Source organism: Centruroides sculpturatus, unplaced genomic scaffold, assembly GCF_000671375.1.
Source record: "Centruroides sculpturatus isolate CEXI.00-Female unplaced genomic scaffold, Cexi_2.0 scaffold50, whole genome shotgun sequence".
In the NCBI taxonomy this organism is placed as follows: Eukaryota; Metazoa; Arthropoda; class Arachnida; order Scorpiones; family Buthidae; genus Centruroides; species Centruroides sculpturatus.
This window is the reverse complement of record NW_019384891.1, coordinates 1,176,801-1,193,786: the sequence shown is the minus strand read 5'-3', so window position 1 is coordinate 1,193,786 and position 16,986 is coordinate 1,176,801. Positions and strand designations below refer to the sequence as shown.

Below are 16,986 nucleotides of genomic sequence, written 5' to 3'. Positions count from 1 at the left end.
GTATAATGGAGGATGGTATCTCGAGGCTTTGTTATATATATATATATATATATAATACTAATACTAAACACACATAAAAAAAAACTTACTATTCATTTTCGCTAATTTCCAGCAATCAACTGTTGTCATTTTCTTCTATTAAAAGTTGCTATTCGAAACTATATCCCTGAAACTCAGGTGTTATTTATACCAAGGGCAACCTTTTTTATAACATGGGCCAGAATAAATTTTACGTTTTTTCTGCAGGCTGTAGTACTTAATTGACGACTTCTTGTGACTTGTAATTTTTTAGACTTCAAATATGAAATAAATAAAAAAAAGAAGTTAATTACTACATTTATTTCTCTTGTTTTTGAAAAATTACAAAGAATTGGAAAAATAACTATTAATGATAAAAAATAAATATACATGTGTAAGTGAAAAAAGTATTTATTTAATGTGACATCTGGCACTGCAAAGATTTTGTTAGCATTTCAATATCTGGTTCAATTTGTGTGGTGTTTAAATGCAAGTTGTTTTCCAAATGCGTATCAGTTATTTTGTTTCTGTACTTCGATTTCAAGTAGTTCATCTTGGAGAACAGTTGTTCACATCGATATGTTGAGCCAAATAAAGAGTAGATATACTTCGCATTATCAACTAAATTTGGAAATTCTTCAGCTGACAGATTTTTATAAAACTCATGGACAGGTGTAAAATTAAAATTTTCTCTTAAACCTACCATCTCTTTCAGATCCAATAACTCCATTTCAAATTTTTCTGGAACAGTTTCAATTTCAGTAATGGAAAAGGGCGAGTTAAATAATCGAAAATAAATATTTTTCTTGATCGATGTTTTCAAGATTTCAACAAATTCTGAATAAAGATCTTTGATTTTTTTTAACAAAAAATTGAGGATCATATTTCCCACAATACTTAAATAAAGTTGGAAAATGAAAAAGATTATTTTTCTCTATATGGGATTGCCACAAATTGAGTTTACTTTTGAAAGCTTTAATATGTCCATATAATTGTGTCACATTTTGATTTTGCTTTCGTAGGGCTTCATTTAAAACATTCGGGTGTCCTGTAATGTTGACAAAGAATGCCAGGTCTGACAACCATTTCTCATCATTTAATGCAGTGTTTCTCAATGGGTGCGATATCGCCCCCATGTGGGCGTTTTTTCATGTTGAGGGGGCGATTAGTAACAATTTATATTTTGGGGGGGAAAACAATTTTCTGGGCGATATAGTAAAACAATATATTAAGAATAATTAGATATTTAATTCATTATATCGTACAATAATTAAACAAATACAGTAGAGCGTCGTTTATCCGAAAGCTGGTTATCCGAAACATCTGTTATCCGAAAGCATTCCAGTTGGCAAATTTAAATTTTCGCTAGTGCTGTGGCGCTGCAATTTTTGGCTATTTCTCCAGCTACTCAAATATTTTACGTTTCTGATACTAAATTAACGTCTGAAGTATAATTTTTTTTTATTGTTTTTATATTTTTCAATATATTTATTTTATTTGTACAAAATAAAAAAATAATTTTTAACGATACAAGTCTTTGTTAGGCTTAACATCGACGAAAATTCAACGCAAAGCGACACACAACGGAGAAAATTTTCAACATGGAATACGTTAAACTATTTTTTTGTGCGTGATTCGTTATTCTAAAAATAAGTTTTCCAAACCACCCCAGTCCCCAGTTGATTCGGATAAACAACGCTCTACTGTAACATACTAATCACTATTCTATTCAATGCAGTATGAATTTGGCGTTAGTCTTGGCTTCTGCATTGGAATTTCGTAGTATGAATTTGACGTTAGTCTTGGCTTCTGCATCGGAATTTCGTAGTATGAATTTGGCGTTAGTCTTGGCTTCTGCATCGGAATTTCGTAGTGAAGGGGGTTATACTACGTAAAGGTTTTACTGAAGGGGGCTACGATTCGTTAGAGGTTGAGAAACACTGATTTAATGCTTCAATGGGAATTCCTTTCATATCCATAAATAGTTTATTTTCGTGTTTCAAATTATAAAATTTTTTTAATACGGTTGCTCTTGAGAGCCAACGAACTGGACAATAATGTTGAACATCTGTATATTCACTTTCAAGACCAATTAGCAATTCTCAATGACTTAGTGCTGATTTTTTAATTGTGTTTATGCAGTTGGATACGACAGACATTACATTTTCTAATTGCATAGCTTTTGCACATAGATTTTCTTGATGGATGATGCAATGAGATATAAATAATTTAGAAAAATTCTCTTCTCCCATTTTTTGTTTAAATAAGGAAATGACTCCCTTATTTTTTCCTGTCATTGCTGCCGCACCGTCTGTTATTAACCCAGATAGTTTTTTTTTAGAAAAGATTAAACTTTTGCATTGAAATTTCTACTTGTTCGAAAATGTCTGCTCTGGTAGTCGTACTTTTTATTGTATTTAATCGACAAGAGTTCTTCACAAACATTCATATTTGAATCAACTCCTCGAATAAATATTAACAATTGAGCTAAATCAGTAATATCTGTGCTCTCATCTATAGCTAATGAATAATATTCAAGCTGCAATATTCAAAATTTCAATGTATTCTCCACATTCATCGATAAATCATCAATACGTCTCGTTATAGTTCGCTGCAATAAAGAAATTGAATCGATAATTGTCTTCTTTTCTGGTATGAGTAATCCAGCAACTTCAGATATACATTCTTTAATAAATTCTCCATCTGAATACGGTTTTAATTTTTTTGCTATTTGTAAAGCAACAATATAACTAGCTTTAGTATTATTTTTATTTTCTTTGTTAACACTCACAATGATATTTTGTTGACATTTCAAAAAATTTTCTAAGTTCTCAACTTTCTTTACTCTTTCAGTACCTTGATATCTGTCATAACTTGCATCTTTCATTTGGTAGTGTCTTTTTATATTAAATTCTTTTTTACAGCGATAGTTTCATTGCAAATTAAACAAAGGTTTTCCATTATGTTCCGTAAAAAATATTGCAACATCCATTTATCTTGAAAAGATTTGTTTTCAGAATCAACTTTTCTTTTCATGCTGTTGTTTGATGCCATTTTGCTCTAAAAACTGAATAAATATTTATAAATATTGTTATTAAAATTATTAAAGTTTTTTGTTATTACCTTTAAATAAATTAATTCCAATTTCAAATAAATAGTTCTTTTTAAAATCCAGCTACAACTCACTCAGTTACCACAAATTACAACATTAGATATTTGGCTTTGATCATACACATAGATAGAATACAAATATACTGCGCAACAAAAATAGTTATGAGTGGAGACATTTGAAGGAAAAGATGCTTTAATGGATGTTAGTTTTAACATTAGTACTAAATTATGAACATATATGTTGCTATGTGCGTTTAACCTAACTGATGTAATTTGACTCCCTGCGACGCGTTGTTGAATTTTCGTTGATGTTAAACCCAATGAAATTTTTTAATAAATAATAGTGTTTACTGTGTTGTTAAAAATTATTTTTTATGTTGCACAAACAACATACAGTTTAACCCGATTATAATGTCATCGAATGTAACGACAACCCTAATATAACGTCAAATTTTTATCGGTCCTACGATTTTACTATACTAGATANCCGAAAAGTATGAAAAAATCCATTATTAGTGTAGTATATTATTATATCCCATGTAATTAGAATTAGTATATTAGTATATCGCTATTAACCTACTTTGCATTGAATTTTCATCGATGTTAAGCCTGACAAAAATTTTTTAAAAATAATAATCGTCGCTATTGTATCGTTAAAAATTATTTCTTTACTTTGCACAAACAAAATAAATATATTGAAAAATATAAAACAAAAAAAATTATATTTTAAAAGTGCAGTTTAATATAAAAATTATGACACATAGCAACATCTAGTATCAAAACGTTCCGATGCAGACATGAAAATATTCGGGGTTGCCCACACACGTCAATGAGGTCAGCACGAAAATTTTTGGGAACAATGCTTAAGAGATTAATATTCAATTTAAAGTAGACAAATTGCATCGAAAAATATTTATTTATAATTTCTTCTAAAGATCTTGCGGGCTGGGGTTGCCCACCTTTGATTTATACTAAACTAGGAGGAATATACTGGTAGAGGATTTTCCTTAATAAAAAAACTTCTGCATTCAGCTTGACCCACGAAAATAGGAAACTGGATTTTCCTCATTCGGCTTGATAGGACATGTTACAAGTGCAGATTAGGTTAATCTATCATGTTTTTAATATATTTTTTTTTTTAAAATCGCAAGTTAGCACTATTTATTCGGAAATTTGAAAATATAACTGATTTTGTACAACCATAATCATCTGATTCGCTGTGAATATCGAGCTGTTTTTATATATGAGTTAAGCTTAGATATAATGCCAATTATATCCAACAGAATTATGTACTTTTAGTTTCATTAAAATTGTTTTCAATACTCAAAAATATAAAAAAGTTTTATTTAATACACACCTGTTTTATGATTGTCTCCAGCACCGTCATCTTTTTGGAGAAGGTTCTTCTTTTGAGGAGGAAGTAGAATTCTCATCCTCGGATGAGATAGAACTCTCCTCATCCTTGGATGATGACCCATCACTACTATCACTAGCTTCTAGCGGAGAGCTAGGTCCTTACGCTAGATTGTGATAGTAGGTGGAATCTTCTTCCTCCTCTCGGGGTGCGATCGCTCCTGCAGCAGGTCTCTGGTGTGTCGATGTCATCATTACCCACTGCTGCTGGCTGAGAAATCGGTCTCTAACCCTGTATGGGATATACACCTTCTCAGGGACAACAGCCATGATTAGAGGGATTCCTTTATTTTTATCATAATTCCTCACCCCTCTAATCATAGATCTGTATCCACCAACCGCACTCCTCTCGTCGGCTACCACAATCAGATGATTATTTTCCATGCTATATTCAAGAAAAAATATACATTCAACCTATTATAAGTTAACATCAAAATATTATATTATCCTCTCTCACTCCTTAGAGAGTTTTGTTGTCATTGTGTTAGTTATTATACTATTATAGAGAGACACGTTGACTCTTATCTCCTACTGTAATCACTTTTTTAACTAGTATATGTCGGTAGGATGAGTTTGAACAATATGCTATAGAATTAACAAAAATAATCTTTAGATATCAGTAATAAAAATGAATCAGCTCTCCGAGGTCGACGACTCTCACGCAAAAACAGATACATCCTCATGACCTAACCTAGTTAATACATGATGTTTCGAGTAAAACATATCTTTGTTTAAAACAAGCTGTAAATAAAGCTGGATTATTTAAATTACCCAAGAATAAGAAATACTATTGTAAATGTTTTGTATTAACTAACCAGATAACAATGGTGTTATGTAATAAAAATTTTATAAAATGTGGATGTTCTAACTGTAATAGTCATTATTGTACTTTTTTAAAAATGTTGTAACCAATTACCATGTTTATTTATATATAAAACTATATCCTAATACTAAGTTTTTTTTTTTTTTTTTATAGAATTCACACATTATACCACTTGACTGGGAAAAATTCTAGAGTTTACTGATGGATGAAAAAAACATCAGACGTTTTAAAAACTATATTAAATGAGAGATTATAAGCCAAAAACTGATTTAAGCCAAGACTTCATTTCCGAATTTGCAGATAATTGAAACGGGGAATTAATATAGAAAAATTATATATTTACTACTACATTCATTGAAAAACATATTAAACATGCGAAATGGGGTGTAATTTCAGATCATTAAATATTAGATGAAGAATTCATGGATAAGTTTTCGAACTATCTTAATTGGGATAAAATAGCAAAATTTCAACTTCTCTCCGATAATTTTATTAAGAAATATATTGATAAATTAAATATGAGAATAGTTTTAAAATATCAGCAATTAAAAACGGATACTCTGCGGGAATTACAAGATTATCTCTCCTGGGATTTGGTTTCTCGTTATCAAATACTGAATGAAGATTTTATTCACAATTTCAAATACCATCTTTTCTGGTGTTATATTATTAAATATCAGAAACTAGATCATAAATATACCACTGAAAATTTGCATAGTTTGCTAGTCTATATACTTCAGGATATTAGTAACATCGTTGATGATATAATGGAAAAATTAAATAAATTCAATGAATAAAATTTGTATTACTTTTTTTTTTTTTAAATTATCAGATAGATGAAAGAATGCAACTTACTTCAGAGAGGACCGCTTTGGCGTAGTAGAGAAAAATTTGTCATTCTTATATCGCGTCGGCATTTATACCCCAGAATGCATCGTTACTTTATATTAAATTTATATGCAAATTAATTTTGTACCCCCATAGTGTATCATTTCTATACTACTGTCGTTACTTTACGCTTTATCTGTAATCGTTGATGCAAATTAGTTGATTTGATGTCATAACTCGTAGTTGCTCGTTTGCATATTTCATTTCATTATCATGTTCATTATAAAGTTGTAAAAATGGAATATACCTTTTGGGACTTAATGAACAACGAACATGGAGCTATAAGTGTGTTTCAGAAAAATGGAATTTTACATTACAAACATTTTTGCAATAATAATCATCCAATGAGTTTGTATTTTTGTGAAACAGAAGCTCCGAAATGGAGATGCCACGTCAGGACATGTCGACAGAAAAGGGGAATTCGGACGGATAACTGGTTTTTTGGTTCATGCATATCCTTGACGCTTTGCATTTTATATATATTTGGACGCTGAAACTTTCTTCGTTGGAATTTTGTAAAATGCAAGTAGGACTTCATTTTTCTACAGCCATTGATTGGAACAGTTACATGAGGGAGATCTGCCCCCATTCTGTAATGAGTCATTGTGACAAGAAGATAGGCAGTGTTGACAAGATTGTTGAAATCGACAAAACGATATACACACGAAGGAAGTACAATGTCAGTCGTCTTTTACCTCAACAATGGGTGTCTGGTGAACTGTCGAGAGACAAAGGAATGTTTCCTTGTTCCAGTGCCAAATCATTCGGCAGAAACATTATTGAAGGAAGTGGAAAATCACATACATGAAGGAACTACCATTTTTTCAGACTGTTGGAATGGGTACAGTAATAAAGATTTACAAGAAGCAGGATATTTTCATTATCAAGTGAATCACAAATTTAACTTCATCGATGCAGATAATGGATGCCACATACAAAACAGAGAGGTTATGGGAAATTGTAAATGGAGGAACAAGGTACTTCATGTCATCTTCTCAACTCCTATCTGATCGAGTTTATGTGGAGAAGAGAGAACTGTAAAAACAAACATTTTCGGTGATTTTATGAGACATTGTGAATTTCAGGCCTCCGAAATAATAAACTACAAACATAAGAAGTAAGCAGTTTTGGAAATGGGTTAGTTTTAATATTTAACAATTTTGTAAATCGTTAATTTATTGTTTGATTTAACAATTGTTTTAAATTTAAAAAATAAAAACTTGCATTATTCAGAAAAATCACAATTTCTGACTAGCATCCTCTTTGTTTCCTTTCCATTAATCAAATAAAAAATCCTGAAGTCAACTAATAAAGCAAGTCTTGTAATTTTCTAATTTTATATTATTTCATAACCCAAGACCATTTTACAAGAGGTATGATCAGATGAGTGACCATGAGAGTCAATTATTAGAATGATGTAGCTACATTTTGACATAACTTTAGTGCATTACATTAGTCAAACTGTTTTTTATTCTCCTTTGTAAAACAATTTTAGAATAATTTTATTCAGAAAAATATGGGTCAGTAATTATAAAAACAACAAAGTCAAATTTGTTATTGATTTTAAATTGCAATGCTGGCACATGTCAACTACAATGAGCAAATAAAAAAAGAATACATAGTTCAATTGCCATATAATATTTGATTTTCGAATAGATAATCATAAAATATTATTTCCAAATACAAACCTTTAGCCTAAAAATATCACATCTGCTGCCAGATGTGATACTTTTAGGCAAGAGCTAATTGAAAACAGCAATAAAAATTTATATTTGTTTGTTATTAAAATACCAAACAGATTATCAGAATGTCAGCATATTAGTATTTATTGAAAACAGTATAGTTCCATATTAAATGGCCTAAATTTACAAATTAAATTTATAACTGATAAATTATTTATATTATTTAAAATTTATTACTAATTAAACATTTATTTATAATCAATATAATTTATAAATTTCATTGATAAATTTATTTGAATTTTTTGATAATGTTGGATTAGCCAAGAAGTTTTAACGCAATTTTACTGATGAAATTTTGTTTATGATTTGTATCCTTGACATGTAATAGATATTCTGTGCAATATATTTTTATAGAAGAATTTATGTACACATTTTCAACTTTTTAATTCGATAGGGATGAATTCAATGGGCTATGCGGCCCTAGTTTGGAGCATGGAAAAATTTAATGACTTTGAAAAAATACAGAATATATTTATACGTAAGACATTCCAGCTAGAATATAATATCCTGGGTAGTGCTTTAAGATTAGAAACAAATAGCCTAGATTAAGATTAAATACTATACTAATAAAAAGATATTTAAGGTTCTTACTCAAAATTATTAAGGCAGAAGATATAACAACAAAACTGCTGTTTGTACTATATCACAAATCGAGGGAAATAGACTTAAGATGAAGTTGGATAATTCAGCTATCAAAGATAATAAATAAATATGGATTTTCAATTAAACTGTTCATGGACAGTACATGTAATATGGAGCAGTATAATAAAGAAATAATATATAGAGTTATGGAATACTCTATTATTCAAGACATTGAAGATATACGAAAACGAGAAAACACAAGCTGGTATGCAATAATTCTAAATTATCCAACAAATAACAACTATATACTGACAAATATAGCTTTTAACATTAAAAAAGTTTTTTAATACAGATTAGGTTAAATAAAAATGGAATAAATATAAACGATAAATATATAGACTACACCCAATCAAAATGTCCAAACTGTACCAAAAATTTATCTAAAATCCATATTATATGTGAACATTGTAATGAAAAGAATAAACTTCAAAGGCTCCAGATTGGGCCACTGGCTGAATGTACTATTGAGTTGGAAATGTATAAGACATTTAATAGAGAACACAATTTATATGTTATATAACTATGTTAAACAATTAATTAAATGATAATTGTGATAAATTATTCATATAATTCTATAGATTAATAAATAGAAAAAAATCAAAGTTATTAAAATATTATTATATGAGATGTTAATATGTGTACAGTAGAACCTCGATTATCCGCCCTAATTGGGGACTGGGGTTGGTTGGATAATTGAAAAGTCGGATAACCGAAAAGTATGAAAAAATCCATTATTAGTGTAGTATATTATTATATCCCATGTAATTAGTATATTAGTATATCGCTATTAACCTATTTTGCGTTGAATTTTCATCGATGTTAAGCCTAACAAAAATTTTTTAAAATAATAATCGTCGCTATTGTATCGTTAAAAATTAGAAAATTAAGCTTCGTTTAAATACTGGCTCCCTTTCATGGACGAATGAGTGTTGCCAGCTAAAACACGTAAAAATAATATTAAAGTAGCCAAGACATAGCCAAATATTGTAGCGCCACATCACTAGCGGACATTTGAAATTTGCCGACTAGGACGGTCGGTTAACCAAGGGATCGGTTGATTGGGGGGCAGATAATCGAGGTTCTACTGTATTTAAAATGACCTTGTAACAGGCAAAAGTCTTCTATGCCAATAAATAATTTCATTCATTCATTCAATATATTTTTATAGTATCAGGTAACCAAAAAAGTTCTGTCGTTTTTTGTCGAAAGAAAACAAATATAAAAATGTATAGGAAATAACACAATTTATTCATCAAAATAACCACCCTCATATTCAATAACCTTTACCCAATGGGAAACAACCTTATAAATTCCATTTTTATAAAAGTCATGATCTTTAGAGTTAAAAAACTTCTCTAACTCCGTTTCTATAACCTCTCTATTTCTGAACTGTCGATTTCGCAGATGATTATCTAGGCTTAAAAATAGGTGATAGTCAGAAGGTCTAATGTCAGGGAAATAAGGAGGGTGCAAAAGAGGTTCCCATCCAAGGTTCTGAATTGTGTCAGAGGTCACACGCGCAACATGATGTCTTTAGCATTATCATGTTGGAAAAGAACGCCTTTACAGTTTACTAAAGCTGGCTGTTTTTTCAAAAATGATTGGTGAACTCGACGGAGTTGGTCAGTGTAGACGTTAGCAGTAATAGTCTGGCCAGATGGTATAAGTTTATAGTGAACAATTCCATTTGCAGTCCACCATATGCACAATATTGGCAGGTGTCAATTGATGAGGTATCCATTTGCTGAGCTTGTAAACTTTTCCAAGACTATGCAAATGCAAACGGACAGTTTCATCACTTACAGAGAACTTTTGTGCTAATATCTGACAAGTTTGAGCGGAATCTTCTTCAATTGCAGCCTGTAATTCATCATTATTAATGACATATGGCTGCCCTTCTCATGGCGCATCTTTAAGCGACTCATCACCGGAAGAAAATTTTCTAAACCACCTTTGGGTGGTGCGAGTGCTGATAGAACCTTGTCCAAAAACCTGGCATATTTTTTGAGCCATTTGCATGGCATTTTTTCCAAGTTTAAACTTATACAACATACAAGCACGAATTATAGAGTTTGGAGTACTCATCTTCAGGTCAATTTTTATAATAATAAGAGATAACCTTTCCGCTTCTCTTTATATAAGATGAGTCAGCATTAAATCTTGATTAACATATTGCTGGAATTTTAGAGCCATCTATTGTGTATTGCATTTAACATTCTTTAAACTTTGTAGTTTCACAAAAAACGACAGAACTTTTTTGGTTACCTAATATAAATGCTATATACCATATTTTTAGATTAAAAATAATAATGTCAATTCTTTCTGGTTTTGCAAATTTTTGCAACTTTAAAATTCAATTTCAATGATACATTATATGAAATTAATCAAAACATTCTGTAGAATAATAAAGATTTTAAAGAACTTTCAGTATTATATATCAATAATAGAGAGTAAAAAATAAAAAGTTGTATATATTTTGTAGTTCAATCGTCATCTTTTGGCTTGCATTATTACTTTAAATTATCCTGGATATATAAAAATTATTTTAAGGTTAATTTTTTACACACCTATTTATATCAAGTTCCATCGATGAAGTTTAATTTAACGATAAGGATAAAGAGACAGTGCATGATAGACATTGTATAACAGCATTCATAAAACACGTGTTCCATAAATTTTGAAGTCCGGTAGCAGCTCTACCCTGAAATCATTTATATACTTTAATAATTATAAGTAATCACTAAAATGCATAAAAAGATAAACATGTATATACTATTAAAATAATATAAAACAAAAAACATTTCTTAAGAAATAAATTTTGAACATATTTCTTGAGAATTATTTGCTGAATTTTCTAGAAATTTGACAAATAAACGATGTATCAAATATGAGAAAATATTAGTGATACAACAAATAGTATATTTGGCCTCAGGGCAAATACTATTCGTTGCATCAGTAATACTATTCAGCTTGATTAATGCATGTACAAAAATTGGCGCGCAAATTGCATTATGGCAATGATCGCGCACCCTGCTCTTTATTGGCCCGCTGTCACTACGCTTTTCCAATCGCATTAATTCTTGACAGTTATAGCAGACAGACACGAGCATCATGGCAGTATGTGATAAGTGATGATATCAAATGTGGATAACAATGAAATCACCTATGTGTGTAAATAACAGAAAAAGAACAGAGAAGGACCGCAAAGTGAAAATAAATATGAAATTGAGTTGATAACATAATCGAACAAGTCAAGGCAGCTTATTGGCGTGAAATTCATGGCCGTCAATGCCAAATAATTGTTCTCATAGACTTCGGAAAGCTAAATGCGTGTAATGAAAGTCATTTAGCATGCAAGGTCCGAGTAGACAGTTAAAGATAGAACTATTTTCAATTTGATCAATTTTCTGGAACGTTTACAATTGTTGTATAATTGAACCAATATGCAATAACAAATTCGAATTTAAAACGGTTCGAACATTTGGTTAAAACATCGAAATATATAAAAATATTCATAACAATGTCTGAAATGTTATCAATTCAATACACCTAAGTACTCAATGAAGACTAAACATAGTTGAAAACAAAAAAATCGCATCTAAAATAATACAGTAGAAGCCGTTTTTCCGGTTAAGCCTTAATGCTCTCCCTCTCCCCCCGCGGGAGAATTTTGAAAAATCCCTTCTTAACGTGCATTTTCACGACGTACCCTAACTGTCTACCAAATTTCACCTCTCTAGGTTAAGCGGTTTGCTCTGGGCGGCAATGAATCGATTAGTCAGTCAGTCAGGACAAGTAAAACAAAACCTCTAACCAAAACAGGGGTAACAACCAGAAATGTGGGTTCTAAAAAAGCTAGTGTAGGCTGTGGTCGTCGGGCACTACAGTCCTCGTCAGGTCGAAGCGATTGGATCTAAACAGATCTCGATCGTAAACGTCAGATCTGTTTTGGCGCCAAAGGAAAAAGGCGGGAATTTATACTTTGTATAAAAAATAATTTTATTTCTCATTTTATCATCAGAAGAGGTAAGATAAGTAAATAAAGAACACACGGATAAGTAAATAAAAAAAAATTAAAATGTATTTTTACCAAATTAACTTAAGATGAAAGCTTACCACGTGCACCGTCATGGCGGCGGTCGCAACCGTTGCTAACTTAATTGACAGAGCAACGCCGAGTTCATCTGCTACTTTATGGATAAAATCGCGTTACGTGACCACAAAACGATTGAAATTATCTGTGACATATTTAACGTTAAATAAGTTCTGACTTTATTAGTCGATCCTACCGCGTCTTTTACTTCGAATACCAAACGACAAATAAGAGAACGGCTATCGTCCAATCGCTTGATACTGCATTCTATGTCACGTGATGTATTTAACCAATAGGAGAATTAAAATCGGATGATTCCATATAAACGAGAGAGAGAGAGAGAGAGAAATCGGATGATGTTGAAGAGAGCGGATGTTGCCAGAAAACATTTATCAAAATTCATTATTTTTTTAAAAAATGTAAAACTTTTAAATTTTAAAACTTTTAACAGTTTAAAACTTTAGGAAAACGGTTAGATAATCGGACATTGTCAGTATCGAAAACTAGTGCGCAAAGAGAATATTCAGAATAAACGAACAGGACAGCCCACGGAACGAGGGAATATCGAAGTAGGAAATGCACATACCTATCCGAATTCTCTGCAATGCTTTTCACAACCTCACGACTGCCAACCGAATGGTACGGAGGAAATGACGTCCCTCTGCCATTACTAATGGAATGGAATCGAGGCCAATGCGTTGCAGGTTCCGATTATAAAATCCACCGTATTCGTTGCGATATAGGCTAATTAGTTAAACAGATACTCTTTCATCAATCGCAGAATAGACAAATCGAATCCGAAGTCCATCGAAATTTAAAACAGACACTTTTTATGTATTAGCCCGGAAACAGTCTTGATACGAAATGACCCAGGCCAGTGAGACCGCATATGGATACTTAGCTTTGCCCAGTCCCAAGACAGACGGTTGTGCTTAGTTCTTGGGCGCGAGGTATAGAAATAAAAAGAAATTTGATCATTTATAGAAAGCTTATCTACAAGACAAAAATGTTTGATAGAGGCAGAACGACTCCACAGATTACAACAGATTCTGTTCCAAACTATGAACCGACCGATTGACCGATGGAACGATCGATGAGATCATTAGCTACGTAGAAGAAATTTATAAATATCGAAAGTCTATCATCTGGAATATTATGACTCTATTCTCTCAAATGTACAGTACTGGTACGAATTGAATTCATCGATCAACTTAAAGAACGACGTAGAAAATTGGATCTTTATCAATTTCATTTTAAATTTTCACCGAAACCAATTTTATAGAAAAATGAAGCTTGCAAAGTATTTTACAATATGTGTATTGTGCGCTGTTGGCAAATATAAAGGATTCTTAATTTCTGTGAATGCCTTCGAGTTTAAGAATCTTATCTATTCACGATATAAGCTTAGCGGTTTTTCTAAGGCTGAAGAAAGTACAATCTTACAGGCTATTAATACAGTTAGAAGAAATCCGCCAGATTCTTCGAACATGAAGGAACTAGTAAGTGATATTCAAATTCATAGTGTATTAGAAATCGTGTGAGTACAATAAGAACGAATGTTATTTATTTATTTTTTTTAGGTGTGGAGGGAAGATTTGGCAAAAATAGCTAAGGATTGGGGCGATAAATGTACCTTTGAATCCGGTCCTAAAAGTTGTCTACAAAGTATCAGTCAGACTATATATTATGGAAACGAACTGATTTTTAATGTATTGAGACAGTGGAGTGAAGAGGTGATTCTGTATGATTACGACACAAATGTTTGCAATGGATCCTGTGATAGATACAAAACGGTGAGTGCAAAGTCTTATAACAATTATTTTTCTTTCATATTTATTTATTTTTTTTTAATCTTCTGTTTCGTTCAGTTAATTTGGGCTGAAACTACTACAGTCGGTTGTTCGACATCCAAGTGTGAAAGAAACGGTTCTGTATCTGTTATTATTTGTAATTTTTATCCAGCGTAAGTTAGAATTTTAATTTATTATTCTAATTTAGAAATGATTATAATTTATCATTTTAAACGGAGTTTTCACAATAAAGCTTTTAGTATTCGTCGGACCGACGGATGAAGCGGTCCAACCACTATGGGAGCGCAGTAATGTTCAAAAAACACCAGAAATTTTTAGACGGTGGTCCGAATCAGATATAAATTAACCTTTCTAATGATATCCATTGTGGTTTTTCTATACCGACTGTGAGAACAACGGGCCCATTGTCCCCCTATTATTAAGCATATAAAATTTATTTTTATGTAATAAAAATTAATTATATATGCTTAATAATAAAAAATAATTAAACATTTATGTTCGAATTTCATGTGAAAAAATTCAAATGTGTTTTCGTTTGACACTGATGGGGCTGCATAAAGTACTGTACTATCTCTCTTATATAGTCTATGATTTTATTAATATCAAAACACGGTAGAACATAATTACACAATGATAGACTTTATACTTAAGTTACTGTGTTCCAGACAGTATGGAACCACTAAAATGTTGATTATTTTATTTCTTTTATGGAAAGACATTAACATTAGATGAAAGTGTGAGATAGTGTTTCTTAATGGTTTTTTTAGAGCTTTGTATTTTTGAAGTTTCTAAAGCACATGTGAATGCTGTTAAAATTTGCGGTCTTAGTAACCTTAGACGAAGAAATGCATATTCTTGTGCTCCTCTCGAACTTATTGAGTTCGAGAGGAGCACAAGATAAATAACTCATAAACCGACAGAAATTAAATTTGCCCATTTGGCAGAAACAATTTATATATATAGGCCTATATATATTTTTTTATTATCATATATAGGATAGCAGATTTAAGTCAGAGGCCATACAAGAGAGGCAATCCTTGTGAAGAATGCGAGAATAAAGAGAAATGTCATTCCAAATTATGTGGTAAATTTTTATTTATAAACTTATGTTTGATTTTTAAATAATGTTTAATACGTTGATTTTTCTTTGTATTTGTAGTAACAAGGGATGTCCAAGTACCAAATGAAATTGCTTCATGTTCTGGAAGTAAATATTTTTTTATTGTTTTACGTTTAAAAATTATCTGAATGTATAATAATTTATTTATTTTCTAATTAGAATCAGGAACTAATGGAAACGTTGGCTACAAAATCTCATCTTACTTTTTTCTGTTGTTAATTATTGAAGCGTTACAAAATTACCCTATTATTGGACTTTCTTAATGCTTATACGTTGCTTGTATACTGTATTCATGGCTAAAGAAAGTAATACAAGCATTCATCATGTCCAAGTTAATTTCATTTTCAGTTTTGGTCCAGCAATGACTGAGTGGATAGAAACACTAAACAATGGGTGCACACATGACCAACGAACAGGCCGAACGAACGGGGTTCTCCTGGTTTACTTTACGTCTTAAATAAACACCAGCTCCCATATAAAGGCCAAATAAAGATTTCGTTGGTTTCTCCCATCAATCCAAGACGTTTTTAGTTATAAAAATTTTAACAATAGTAATTAAAAATCAATATTTAGAAGTACGAGTAAATGTTAATCATCAAAATGACTGAATATATTATTTTGAAACTGGAATTTTGGAACTATTATGATTAATAAAATGGGTCGGACACGTTTAGTTTTAACGTGACTAATCGATTGCACAATATTGACCTATTGTTACAATAACTTGGAAATTAGTACGTGAAAACCAGAGTATAGCAAACCGGAATTATTTAGCCATAGTATTTGTCACAAATAATTGGAATTTTGTTTCCTATTTGTAGAAATTCGATACAAATAATTCAATTAATGGAACGTGGCGATGAAACACTTAAGCGATCTACCAAGAAGGATTATCTCCCGAAAAAACTTTTTATGAAAAAATGGCTCATATTAGAGGCCAGACACAAAGAAAACGTAGAAAATTCTGCGACTAATTAATTAATTGTTCAGTGCTTTTATGTACTTTGACATTGCCATTTATATAACACGGCCATTTCGCTGATTCCAGACCTCATCAAGAGAAGATTGACTACTTTTGTACAAACTTTTTTGTTTCATCTGGAATGAATAAAAAATATTAAATAATATGACAGAATTTTCAGTTAAAATGGTTAGCTTAATGTAAGAATTTTGATATATTAAAAATTAAATGTGTGACATTACAAGGTATAAATTACATTGACATAAGTTATAACATAAAACACAACACATATACTGTATAACAGCCGAGAAAGTTAAAATTAATATCTTAATTGTTAATTAAACAAATAATATTTACAAATTTC

General features: G+C 31.0%; 1 protein-coding gene and 1 long non-coding RNA gene across 3 annotated transcripts; one reads left to right on the top strand and one right to left on the bottom strand.

Moving 5' to 3' along the window:
- Positions 1–84: 84 nt before the first annotated feature.
- LOC111631226 lies at positions 85–13,309 on the bottom strand. Of its 2 annotated transcripts, XR_002757669.1 has the most exons (5): positions 12,754–13,309; positions 11,205–11,338; positions 4,852–4,927; positions 4,487–4,774; positions 85–293 (listed from the first exon to the last, which is right to left on the bottom strand). It is a non-coding gene; the product is annotated as an uncharacterized LOC111631226 (long non-coding RNA). The 2 variants fall into 2 exon arrangements; XR_002757668.1 differs by having other exon boundaries at positions 4,487–4,927.
- A 40-nt stretch (positions 13,310–13,349) lies between these two features.
- LOC111631225 (GLIPR1-like protein 1) lies at positions 13,350–16,981 on the top strand. Its single transcript, XM_023375426.1, has 6 exons — positions 13,350–14,229; positions 14,311–14,523; positions 14,599–14,693; positions 15,537–15,625; positions 15,701–15,748; positions 15,821–16,981. The coding sequence occupies exons 1-6, from the start codon at positions 14,017–14,019 to the stop codon at positions 15,922–15,924; spliced, it is 762 nt and encodes a 253-aa protein (XP_023231194.1). The 5' UTR covers positions 13,350–14,016; the 3' UTR covers positions 15,925–16,981.
- The last annotated feature ends 5 nt before the right edge of the window (positions 16,982–16,986 follow it).